This window comes from Oryctolagus cuniculus, chromosome 16 (assembly GCF_964237555.1).
Source record: "Oryctolagus cuniculus chromosome 16, mOryCun1.1, whole genome shotgun sequence".
NCBI classification, from domain to species: Eukaryota; Metazoa; Chordata; class Mammalia; order Lagomorpha; family Leporidae; genus Oryctolagus; species Oryctolagus cuniculus.
The window spans coordinates 62,358,153-62,368,838 of record NC_091447.1 but is presented as its reverse complement, the minus strand read 5'-3'; the positions used below and the strand labels follow the sequence as shown (position 1 = coordinate 62,368,838).

General features: G+C 62.2%; 2 protein-coding genes across 4 annotated transcripts; both read left to right on the top strand.

Annotated features, from left to right (window-relative positions):
* Positions 1-135: 135 nt before the first annotated feature.
* KLF1 (KLF transcription factor 1) lies at positions 136-7,184 on the top strand. 2 transcript variants are annotated; one of them, XM_051837842.2, is made up of 3 exons: positions 136-254; positions 4,439-5,294; positions 6,181-7,184. In XM_051837842.2, the coding sequence occupies exons 2-3, from the start codon at positions 4,451-4,453 to the stop codon at positions 6,354-6,356; spliced, it is 1,020 nt and encodes a 339-aa protein (XP_051693802.2). In that variant the 5' UTR covers positions 136-254; positions 4,439-4,450; the 3' UTR covers positions 6,357-7,184. The 2 variants fall into 2 exon arrangements, with proteins under 2 accessions (XP_051693802.2, XP_017195902.3); XM_017340413.3 differs by lacking the exon at positions 136-254 and adding an exon at positions 3,540-3,773.
* Positions 7,185-8,306: 1,122 nt separating this feature from the next.
* On the top strand, positions 8,307-10,624 carry DNASE2 (deoxyribonuclease 2, lysosomal). Of its 2 annotated transcripts, XM_008253561.4 has the most exons (6): positions 8,307-8,538; positions 8,652-8,832; positions 8,960-9,038; positions 9,263-9,427; positions 9,518-9,715; positions 10,077-10,624. In XM_008253561.4, the coding sequence occupies exons 1-6, from the start codon at positions 8,444-8,446 to the stop codon at positions 10,448-10,450; spliced, it is 1,092 nt and encodes a 363-aa protein (XP_008251783.2). In that variant the 5' UTR covers positions 8,307-8,443; the 3' UTR covers positions 10,451-10,624. The 2 variants fall into 2 exon arrangements, with proteins under 2 accessions (XP_008251783.2, XP_051693800.2); XM_051837840.2 differs by lacking the exon at positions 9,263-9,427 and having other exon boundaries at positions 8,321-8,538.
* Positions 10,625-10,686: the final 62 nt, after the last annotated feature.

Genomic DNA, 10,686 nt, shown 5'->3' with positions numbered 1-10,686 from the left:
CTGGAGGGGCGAGGGCGTCAGCGCGCAGGGACCCCCGCCCGCCCCCCGGGACCCCCGCCAGCCCTGCAGCCACCTGGTGCACGGCAAAACTTGCGACGCCGCGGACCTTCGACCGCGGCCGGACATGGGCGGAGCGGAGACTGAACACGGCCTCCCATTGGTCCTTCCTAGGACCCCGGCTCCTCCGCGGCGCTTGCCTTTTAAAAGGGACACGACTCCCCCGGGCCTGTGGAGCTCCTGGCGCCAAGCCTCAGGTTGGTGTGGCCCCTTTAAGAGAAACCCGACGCCGGGATGGTGGGGGCGGACAGCGAGTTCGCCAACCCGATTGGCCCGCTGAGCTCCCGCTCTGATTGGCCCTAGCAGGGGGCTTGGTCCGCTCCTGATTGGCCAGTTGCAAAAGCGTTTGCGGCGTTAACTTAGGCACCTGAAGCGAGCGCAGGACCCAGGGCTGGGGTCCGGGCGGACAGAGCGCAGGCGTCCTGCGGTGGGGCCCTGTACTTGGGCGTGCGACCCCGTGCGGGGTCTGTGCGCCCTACCAAAGGGGACTGCAGGAAGTTCGTGGAAGGTGAAATTTAGGGATCAGTCCTGGGGCCCGCGCTGTGGCGCAGCGAGTTTAAGCCTCTGGCTGCAGAGCCAGCGTCCCATATGGACGCCGGTTCGAGTCCCGGCTGCTCCACTGCCGATCCAGCTCCTGGCTGATGACCTGGGAAAAGCAGCAGAGGATGGTACAAGTGTCCGAACCCCTGCACCCGCGTGAGAGACCTGGAAGAGGCTCCTGGCTTTGGCCGGTTGCAGCCATTTGGGGAGAGAACCAGCAGATGGAAGATCTCAATCTCTCTCTCTCTCTCTCTCTCTCTCTCTCTCTCTCTCTCTCTCTCTCTCTCGGGCTGGAGCTGGTGGACTGTGCCTGTGAGGTTCTGGAATGTTCTCTGATACCGTGGGTGTGATTTCCCCGGAGTTGTGTGTGAGATGGACTGTGTGTATTTGTTCTCATTTGAAAGGCAGAGACACAGACACAGAGAGAGAGAGACCCTCATCCACCGGGGGCTCCCCACAAATGCCCACAACGGCTGGGGCTGGGCCAGGCGGAAGCCAGGACCCTGGAGCTCCATCTGGGTCTTCCCGTGGGCGGCAGGGAGCCAAGTACCTGCGCCTTCACCTGCTGCCTCCCAGGGTGTTCATCAGTCGGGAGCTGGATGGACAGTGGAGCCGGGACTCTAACCCTGGAAGAAGGTGGTAACCGGGCATTCTGGTGCTGATGCTGTAGTGCAGCGGGTTAAAGCCCTGGCCTGAAGCGCTGGCATCCATACGGTCACTGGTTCAAGTCCCGGCTGCTCCACTTCCGATCCCACGCCCCGTACGCCTGGGAAAACGGTGGAGGATGGTCTAGGTCCTTGAGCCCCTGCACACACATAGGAGACCCAGAGGAAGCTCCTGGCTCCTGGCTTTGGCCTGGCCCAGCCCCAGTCATTGCAGCCAATTGGAGAGTGAACCAGTGGGTGCAAGACCTCTCTCTGTCTCTCCCTTTCTCTCTGCCTTTTAAATAATATAAATATAAATATATATATATATATATATATATATATATATATATATATATATAAAGCAGGCATTCTGGGGCCAGTATTGTGGGTAAAGCCACCACCTGTGACACCGGCATCCCATATGGGCACCGGTTCGAGTCCTGGTTGCTGCACTTCCAGTCCAGCTCTCTGCTATGGCCTGGGAAAGCAGCAGAAGATGGCCCCTGTACTTGCACATGGGAGACCCTGAAGAAGCTCCTGCCTAGGCCCACCCCTAGGCTGTTGCAGCCATCTGGGAAGTGAACCAGTGGATGAAAGAACTGTCTCTCCCACTCTCTGTGTAACTCTTTTTTTTTTTTTAAAGCTTTATTTATTTATTTGGGCGGGCGCCGCGGCTCAATAGGCTAATCCTCCTCCTGTGACCCCAGCACACCGGGTTCTAGTCCCACTCAGGGCGCCGGATTCTGTCCCGGCTGCTCCTCTTCCAGTCCAGCTCTCTGCTGTGGCCCGGGAGTGCAGTGGAGGATGGCCCAAGTGCTTGGGCCCTGCACCCCATGGGAGACCAGGAGGAGCACCTGGCTCCTGCCTTCGGATCAGTGTGGTGCGCCGGCCGCGGCGGCCATTGGAGGGTGAACCAACGGCAAAGAAAGACCTTTCTCTCTGTCTCTCTCTCTCTCTCTCACTGTCCACTATGCCTGTATATAAAAAAAAAAAAGCTTTATTTATTTATTTGGAAGGCAGAGGCAAAGAAAGAGAGGTCTTCCACCCACCGACTCACTCCCCAAGTGGCTGCAACGGCCGGAGCTGGGCTCGTCTGAAGCCAGGAGCCAGGAGCTTCCTCTGGGTCTCCCTCGTGGGTGCAGGGGCCCAAGGACATGGACCATCTTCTGCTGCTTTCCCAGGCCATAGCAGAGAGTTGGATTGGAAGTGGAGCAGCCAGGACTCGAACCAGCGCCCATATGGGATGCTGGCACTGCAGGTAGTGGCTTACCCGCTTTGCCACAGTCCCCTACACAATATAGTTCTATCCTTGTTATTACTCCCTGAACAATACAGTGTAGCAATTCACATCGCAGAGTTAAGTTTCAAAGCCAAGGAGCCGTTAAGGAGAAGCATAGAGTAGGATTATGTTCTATGCCGGTCATCCTGCATAGGGGACTTGGACACGCCTGGGGTTTTACTGTCTGTGGGAGATCTGGGTGACAGAGGTCCCTGGGAACCTGGGTCATTCTGTAATCCCATGCCTGTGGGATGGGTGTCCAGGTCCTCTACCGAGGACATAGCTCCTCCCCCTTTCTTGGAGGGTGGGGACATACACCAAGGAGCAGCAGCCAGGACTGGAGCCGGGGTCTCCTGCAGAGTCCCACTCCCGCCACCTCTTCCTCGCTGCCTCTGGCTCCATCGAACCCCCTCCAGTGCCGACCCAGAGCCCACAGCCGATGGTAACACAGTGGACGGGCAAGCGGTTCCTCTTGCCACTGCTCACAACAGGGGGAAGAGGGGCAGTTTGCCTACCCGCCGCCCCGCAGTGCTCCCACTCAAAGTGGGGGGGAGGACAGAGCTCTGGCGGCCCCAAGTCTCCACCTGATAGCAGCATCCAGTGTCTGGTGCCCCTGATAATGACTGAGAGGCAGCTCCTGCCAAGTCCCGCCATCAGCGCCGTTGTCGCTGTTTACTGTAGGAGAGGGGGTGCAGAGCCCTTGTGTGGGGGGGGAGAGGGGGCTCCTGCAGCCCCTTCCCAGAATGCCCATGCTGCCCTCCACCCATTCTCTAGAAAGCACAGAGCGCTCCCACCCCTACCCCTCAGTTTCTTTGGAGACTCAGCCCCTGAACTTCACCCCCGCCCCAACCTCTAACATCCGACTTGGCATTGGAAATGTGGGGGTCGGTGTTTAAGGTTCAGCCCCGGGGTTAAGTCTGTGCCCCAGAAAGTGACTGTCCCCCCACCCCCAACTCCTCCCCCACATCCCTTCCCCGGGCCACTTTGCCTTGCCTGACCCTTATCAGGAGTTCTAACCAATCAACGGTGGGCAGACGGGAGCCTTCCAAAGGGGCCCAGTGGAGAGGCAGAGCCCACACCACCGGCAGCCCAAGGAGCCATAGCCTGAGTCCACCCCCGGGGCAGGGGGTGGGCGCCTGCCAGCCATGGCCACAGCCGAGACTGCACTGCCCTCCATCAGCACACTGACCGCCCTGGGCTCCTTCCCGGATATCCAGGGCTCTCTCAAGTTGGAGTCAGATGGAGTCCAGGTGGGCTGGCTGGGGGATTTCAGGGTGATGGCCAGAATCTGGGGGCTCCAGGTTTCCATCTTGCTATGGCCAGCACTGGAGTGTCCTGGGGGCAGAAGCCAGCAGCAGTGCGGGGAGGGGTGAGGTGGGGATCCCTGAGCTTGAGCTGGGAGAGGCAGCGGTGCTTGGTCCGGGAGGGGGGTGGGCTTAAGGTTCTTGGTGGGACCCCATTTCTGTAACAGCAATGCTGTAGGAGTCAGAATCGAGAGAGAGAGGCCATGTAATCTCCCAATGAGATGCAGGAAGTTTGCCTCCAGGGTTTGGGGCTTAATCTTTGGGGAGATGGGGAAGGGGAGAGAGGTTCTGGAAGGGGGAAGGGGTCTGAGTCAAGGCTGGCTTCCCCTCTGCCCCCTGACACCCCCGCCATCCCCAAGTGTGGTTCCAGATAATGGGAGTCTTATCTTGTGCCAGACTTGATCAACCACTCAGGCCCTGGGAGCTAGGGGGTGGGGTGGGGGGAGCGTTGCTGGGGGCCAATGTGGAGGAGTGGGACAGACTGACAGCCAGACGAGACCCCTCTCGGATACCTGTAGCCTGCCTGCCCCCATCAGGAGCAAGGTACCCCCCTCCCGCGCGCGCCCGGTGTCCACCGCAGCCGGCCTCAAGTCGCCTGCTCGCTCCCGCAGGGGTGGCGCTCCATGGAGGTGCAGGACGTGGGCCCGGGTCCCCCAGACCCAACGTGGCAGCTCCTTCACGTGAAACTAGAGTCGGACGACCCTCCCGCCGAAGACGAAGACGACGACCAGACCTGCACCGCCGCCTGGGACCTGGATCTCTCCCTAAGTAACTTCTCCAGCCCGGAGCCCAGCTGCGCGCCCGGGACCAGCGTTCTGGCTCCCAGCGAGGGCCCCGCAGCGCCGTACCCGGCGCTGCCCGAGACTCTGGGCGCGTATGGGGGCGGCCCGGGGCTGGTCCCTGGGCTCTTGGGTCTCGAGGAGCCCTCGGGGTGGGCGCACGCTGCCCCACGAGCCCTGGCCCCCGACGCTTTCGTGGCTCCAGCCCTGGCCCCGGCCCCCGCTCCAGCTCCCAAGGCGTTGTCGCTGCAGCCGGTGTACCCGGGATCAGGCGCAGGTTCCTCAGGGAGCTACTTCCGGCGGCCTGGGCTTTCTGTGCCGGCCGCGCCGGGCGCCCACTACGAGCTGTTGCCCGGGTACCCCGCGCTGTACCCGGCGCCGCCGCAGTACCAAGGGCACTTCCAGCTCCTCCGCGGGCTCCCGGCGCCGGCGCCCGCGCCCGGCTCCGCCGCCGCGCCCTCCTCCTTCCTCGGCTGTCTGGGACCCGGCACGGTGGGTGCTGGACTCGGGGGCACCGCAGGAGACCCAGACCTGATGGCAGTGGCTGCGCCGACCAAGCGCAGCCGAAGCGCGTTGCCGCGCTCGTGGCCGCGCAGGAAGCAGGCGGCGCACGCGTGCGCGCACCCGGGCTGCGGCAAGAGCTACACCAAGAGCTCCCACCTGAAAGCGCACCTGCGCACGCACACAGGTGAGGGGGCGGTGCCCGGGCAGGGGGCGGGGCTGAGCGCGGCCACACAGCAAAGGCAGGGGGAGCGGCTAGAGGCAACGACCCGGCAGGGGGCGGGCCTGTTACGGAGGAGGCGGGGCTAAAAGCGGTGTTCCGGAACAAGGGGGCGGGGCAGAGTGAGCTGGGACAGGGCCTGGATCCTCCGAGGCAGTTCTTGGAAAAGCCGGGGGAGCGTTGTCCCAGGGTGGGAGCAGACCCGGGCCACGGGTAGGTGGCATAGGGGGCGGAGCCAGAGGGCGGGCGTGCGGAGAGGGGAGGGGCTTAGGATGCCACGGGCGCACGTGGCTGTCTGGCTAGGAGGCGGGGCCTGACATGGAGGAGGCGTGGCTTTGGCCTAGGGGCGTGAATCGGTTTCAGAACGGCTGGCCAGCGGCCCAGACCTAGAAGCAGGGATTTGGCTACAGGTGGGTGTGGGCCTGGAAGTCCAGGTCCCAAGGCGCGAGGCTGAGGCAGGGCCAGCAAACTTAAGGGTTTGTGACAGACGATGAAGCCACACCCGTCCCAGGGTCGCAATGGAGGAGGGGCCAGGTGTGGGAAAGATAGGGCATACTCCCTGGGGACGGGCCTGAAAACAACGGAAGGGGGTTGGGACGGTGTAAGGTCGCAGGTGCAGGGTCCCGAGGCACGGGGGTGTGGAGGAGGCGCAGGTGCAAGGGAGAAAGGACCGGGGGAGGGGTGGCAGAGGGCGGGACCTGGGCGCACCTTCAGAACTGGACCCTAAAAGTCGGCCAGTGTCCTGCTGGGGGTCCCATTCTAGTCCCAGCTCAGGCTGCACAAAGGGGACTCGGGATCAGGGTGGAGCCGACAATGGCGTTCACAGGATCCTTGCCCACCCCAACCCCCCCAGGGGAGAAGCCCTACGCCTGCACGTGGGACGGCTGTGGCTGGAAGTTCGCGCGCTCGGACGAGCTGACCCGCCATTACCGGAAGCACACGGGACAGCGGCCCTTCCGCTGCCAGTTCTGCCCACGCACTTTCTCCCGCTCTGACCACCTGGCTTTGCACATGAAGCGCCACCTGTGAGCCTTGCGCCTTCCCCGGGGTGGGGAGCAGTGCAGGGCGGGGAGCATTGGGCACAAGAGAATGTGAGTGGGCGGCGCCATGACTCAGGCGCCGGCACCCCGGGTTCTAGTCCCAGTTGGGGCGCCAGATTCTGTCCCGGTTGCTCCTCTTCCAGTCCAGCTCTCTGCTGTGGCCCGAGAAGGCAGTGGAGGATGGCCCAGGTGCTTGGGCCCTGCACCCACATGGAAGACCAGGAGGAAGCACCTGGCTCCTGGCTTCCGATCAACGCAGCGCGCCAGCCATAGCAGCCACTTGGGGGGTGAACCAACAGAAAAAGGAAGACCTTTCTCTCTGTCTCTCTCACTATCTAACTGCCTGTTTAAAAAAACAAAAAAAAAAACAAAAACAAACAAAAAAAAAAAAAAAAACAAGAGAACGTGAGTGGATCCCACGCAGAGAGAGGTTTTCCCAAGGACGGATCCTTGCTTGGACTTGCCACGCCCACCAGACAGACCCCTAAACAGACCTGGAAGGTGGGACACCCTCCAACCCCGGGAGTCGTCAGCCACAAGGATCGTGGACACAGGCATCCAATGGCCACACAGACCCAGTAAGACAGACCGCCGAAGAAATGGCTCCTACGGACGGTCGGACAGACGCTCAGAGAACTGAACCCTCCAACCGCTCACAGGCGGCCCTGGACAGTGGGAGGGGATGTGAAACTTCCCAGAGACCCTGTGTCTGGGGGAGAGGGGCTTCGTGCCGTGGACCCCTCCCGCGTGGCATCAGGCATCAACTGCGAATGGTTATATGGGTCTTATAAAGTTGCCCGTGGCAGATAAAATGTCAGCATCGGTACTGCCTGCAGTCTATGGGTTTGGGGGGGGGTGGATGCTGAACCCCAGGAGTAATATAGAGAGGCCCTACCTCTTTTAATGCCCTAAACCTCAGCCACACCGCCTCACCCCCACCAAGATCTGTCCTCTCCTGCCTTGAAACCTGGGGACATTCACCGCCGCCCACCCCACTTAAGAGCTCCCCTAGGCATGGGGCCCGTTGTTTAAGCCGCTGCATCCCATATCAGCGTGCCAGGTTCAAGTCCTGCCGCTGCTTCCAAACCAGCTTCCTGCTCATGCGCAAGCCGAGAGGCAGCAGGTGAGGGGCTCAAGTACTTGAAACCCTGTCACCCGCCTGTGAGACCCCGATGGAGCTCCTGGCTCCTGGCTTTGACCTGGCCCAGCCCTGACCATCTGGAGAGTGAACCAGCGGATGGAAGACCTCTCTCCCTGTAACTCTTTCAAACAAAGTTAAAACAATTAAGAGAGAGAGAGAGAGAGCCCCCAACTTCGTCCTTCCATGAGCCAAAATCACTACGTGGCTGGCTCAGGAAACACTCTGGGAAAATATGCAGTGAAAAGAGTGAAGATTTGGGGCACGTATTTATTTAGTTGAAAGGCAGACAGAGGGAGCTCTTCAATCTGCAGGCTCACTACCCGCCCTGGCTGAGGCTGCACCAGGCTGAAGCCTGGCTCAGAGCTCCATCCGGGTCTCCTAGGTGAGTGACAGGGGTCACTTGCTACCTCTCTGTGCACGTGAGCAGGGGGCTGCCGGCCGCAGCCGAGCCAGGACTGGAACCCAAGTACTCTAGAAGGGGATGCGGCCGTCCCCAGAGGCATCTCGCGCTGTGCCACACGCCCACCCCGACGAGCACGGGTTGAAATGAGCCGCCTTTAAAAGGAATGGAGGCGGGGCCCGAGAAAGCCCAAATAGAGGCCGGATTTGGCTACACGTGGTACTTGGTGGGCGTGGTCTTAGCGGACATAAGGGTGGAGCCTCCAGGGTGGACTTCGGGGCAAGCAGCAGGCGGCGCCCCGCCCAGCCCTGTCCTGGGACGGAGCCTGCAGGGCGGAAGCCCAGTCCGCGGGCGGGAGGAGAGCCTGGGCCCGCCTTTTCCGAACCCCGGCGGCCCCTCCCGGGGGGCGGAGTCTGCAACCTCGTGATGGCCCAGCCCGGGTTCCCTAGAGTTTGGGGAAGTGAAAGTTGCAAGACACTCGGCCTACTCCAGCTCGTGACCCGGCCGGCTGCTCGTGGTCGCCTCACGAGGCGGCATGGCTGCCCCGAGCCCGCTGCTGCTGACTGCGCTGCTGTGGGTCCCCGCCGGGGCCCTGAGCTGCTACGGGGACTCGGGGCAGCCGGTGGACTGGTGAGCCGGGGCCGGGGGTCGGGTCCCCCGATCTTGCTGCGCGCGCTCCTCGGTGGACCCTGGGCTCCCTCCTGTTCCTTGTCCACGTTTCCGTTGCATTCTCCAACCTCCAGGTTTGTGGTCTACAAGCTCCCCGCCCACAGCGGGTCCGGGGATGCGGCGGGCAGCGGGCTGCGCTACAAATACCTGGACCCGCGCTCAGGGGGCTGGCGCGACGGCGCGGGCTCCATCAACAGCTCGGCGGGGGCCGTGGGCCGCAGCCTGCTGCCGCTGTACCGGAGCAACGCTAGCCAGGTGCACGGCGCGGGGGAGGGGGGTGCTGGGCTGAGCAGAGTCTGGGGTGGGACCCCAGGCGCCTGCGGGGAGCCTTCGCAATGCCCCTGACCATCTCCCCTTACCCTGTCCACCACCTCCAACCCAGCTCGCGTTCCTGCTCTACAATGACCAACCGCCCAAAGCCGGTAGAGCCCAGGGCTCCTCCAGCCACGGCCACACAAAGGGTGAGGCCTGGACGTGTGTGGGTTTGTGGGTGAGGGGAGCTGGGGAGCGACTCTGCTTTCCCCGTACCCTATTCCCCCCCCCCCCCCGAGCTAACCCCTGACCTGCGTGGAGGCTGGGGGGCGGTCTTGGGGCAATGCACATGCGCCCCTCCCCCACCCCTGCAAACTGGCCGGGGACAGAGCTGCCTGGAACATTCCCTCCGCCATCCCGTCTTCTGGTTCAGGTGTCCTGCTCCTGGACCAAGAAGGAGGCCTCTGGCTGGTGCACAGCGTGCCCCGTTTCCCACCCCCACCCTCTGCTGGCGCGTACAGCTGGCCCCACAATGCCCAAACCTATGGGCAGATGCTGCTCTGTGTGTCTTTTCCCCTCGGCCAGTTTCAGAGCATTGGTGAGTGGCCCCGGGGCCTTGGGGGTCAGGCAAAGTCCTGGATTTCCCAGCCAGACCCTAAGGACAGTCTCCCAATTCCTCCTCCTCCAGGCAGGCAGCTGGCCTACACCTACCCTCTGGTCTATGACCACCAGCTGGATGGGGTCTTTGCCCAGAAATTCCCCGACCTGGAGGAAGTGATCAAGGGCCACCACGTGAGCCACGAACCATGGAACAGCAGCGTTACGCTCACGTCACAGGCAGGGGCCACCTTCCAGAGTTTTGCCAAAGCCGGCGGGTTCGGGGATGGTGAGTGGGGGGCCGGGGAGCTCTCTTGGGGAAGGCATGATCCTAGGGAGAGAGGCAAAGACGGACAAACTGACAGACCTAGCTCCAAACACGGGTTGGCTTCGGGCCGTGTGGCAGCTGGGTTAACCTGATCGTCTGAGATCTGGGTAGGAGACAGCCAGATCTACCTACAGGATGGCTGGGCTCCATAGACAGCATTGGCTAAGGGTTCGTATTGGCATCATTCCCGAAGTTGCCAATTTGAATCGGCAGCCGAAGAAAGTAAGCTGGCGGGGAGGGGTGAAGGGGGAGGGGAGGGGGAGAAAAGCCCTCGTGGGCCTCCTTCTGAGGGGTGTTGCCTCCTCTTTTCCCTCCTCTGCAGACCTGTACTCCGGCTGGCTGGCGGCAGCCCTTCGTAGCAACCTGCAGGTCCAGTTCTGGCAAAATTCTCCCGGCGTCCTGCCCTCCAACTGCTCGGGGACCCAGCAGGTTCTGGACGTAACTCAGACAGCTTTCCCTGGGCCAACCGGTCCCACGTTCAGCGCTACGGAGGACCACTCCAAATGGTGCGTGGCCCCAGAGGGACCGTGGGCCTGCGTGGGCGACATGAATCGGAACCGCGGCGAAGAGCACCGGGGTGGGGGCATGCTGTGCTCCCGGCTGCCCGCGCTCTGGAAGGCTTTCCAGCCCCTGGTGAAAGCCTGGCAGCCCTGCAGCGAGGAGGAGGAGGAGGCAGGGCCAGGAAGCCCCAGCTAAGGCTCCAGAACTAGTTTGGACTTGATTTTTTTTTTTCATCCAGCTCAGCTTTCCTCATAATGGGACCCTAATTATGTTATTTACCCTCTGTGGGACTCTGTCTACCCATCAGCAAAACGGGAGTGGCAACATGCCAGGCAGCTTTGACCAGGAGTAAAGAGATGGGCGGATGCGGCTGCTGACCTTGTTTGTGCAGGGTCAGAGGTCGCTGCAATAGTCCCCCCTACCCCCAGCGG

Coding starts and splice junctions, on each gene's coding strand:
- KLF1 (XM_017340413.3), top strand. CDS start 3,669: ATGGCCACAGCCGAGACTGCACTGCCCTCCATCAGCACACTGACCGCC. Junction 3,774..4,438: donor TGGAGTCAGATGGAGTCCAG/GTGGGCTGGCTG, acceptor TCGCTCCCGCAG/GGGTGGCGCTCCATGGAGGT. Junction 5,295..6,180: donor GCACCTGCGCACGCACACAG/GTGAGGGGGCGG, acceptor CAACCCCCCCAG/GGGAGAAGCCCTACGCCTGC.
- DNASE2 (XM_008253561.4), top strand. CDS start 8,444: ATGGCTGCCCCGAGCCCGCTGCTGCTGACTGCGCTGCTGTGGGTCCCC. Junction 8,539..8,651: donor TCGGGGCAGCCGGTGGACTG/GTGAGCCGGGGC, acceptor TCCAACCTCCAG/GTTTGTGGTCTACAAGCTCC. Junction 9,428..9,517: donor CGGCCAGTTTCAGAGCATTG/GTGAGTGGCCCC, acceptor CTCCTCCTCCAG/GCAGGCAGCTGGCCTACACC.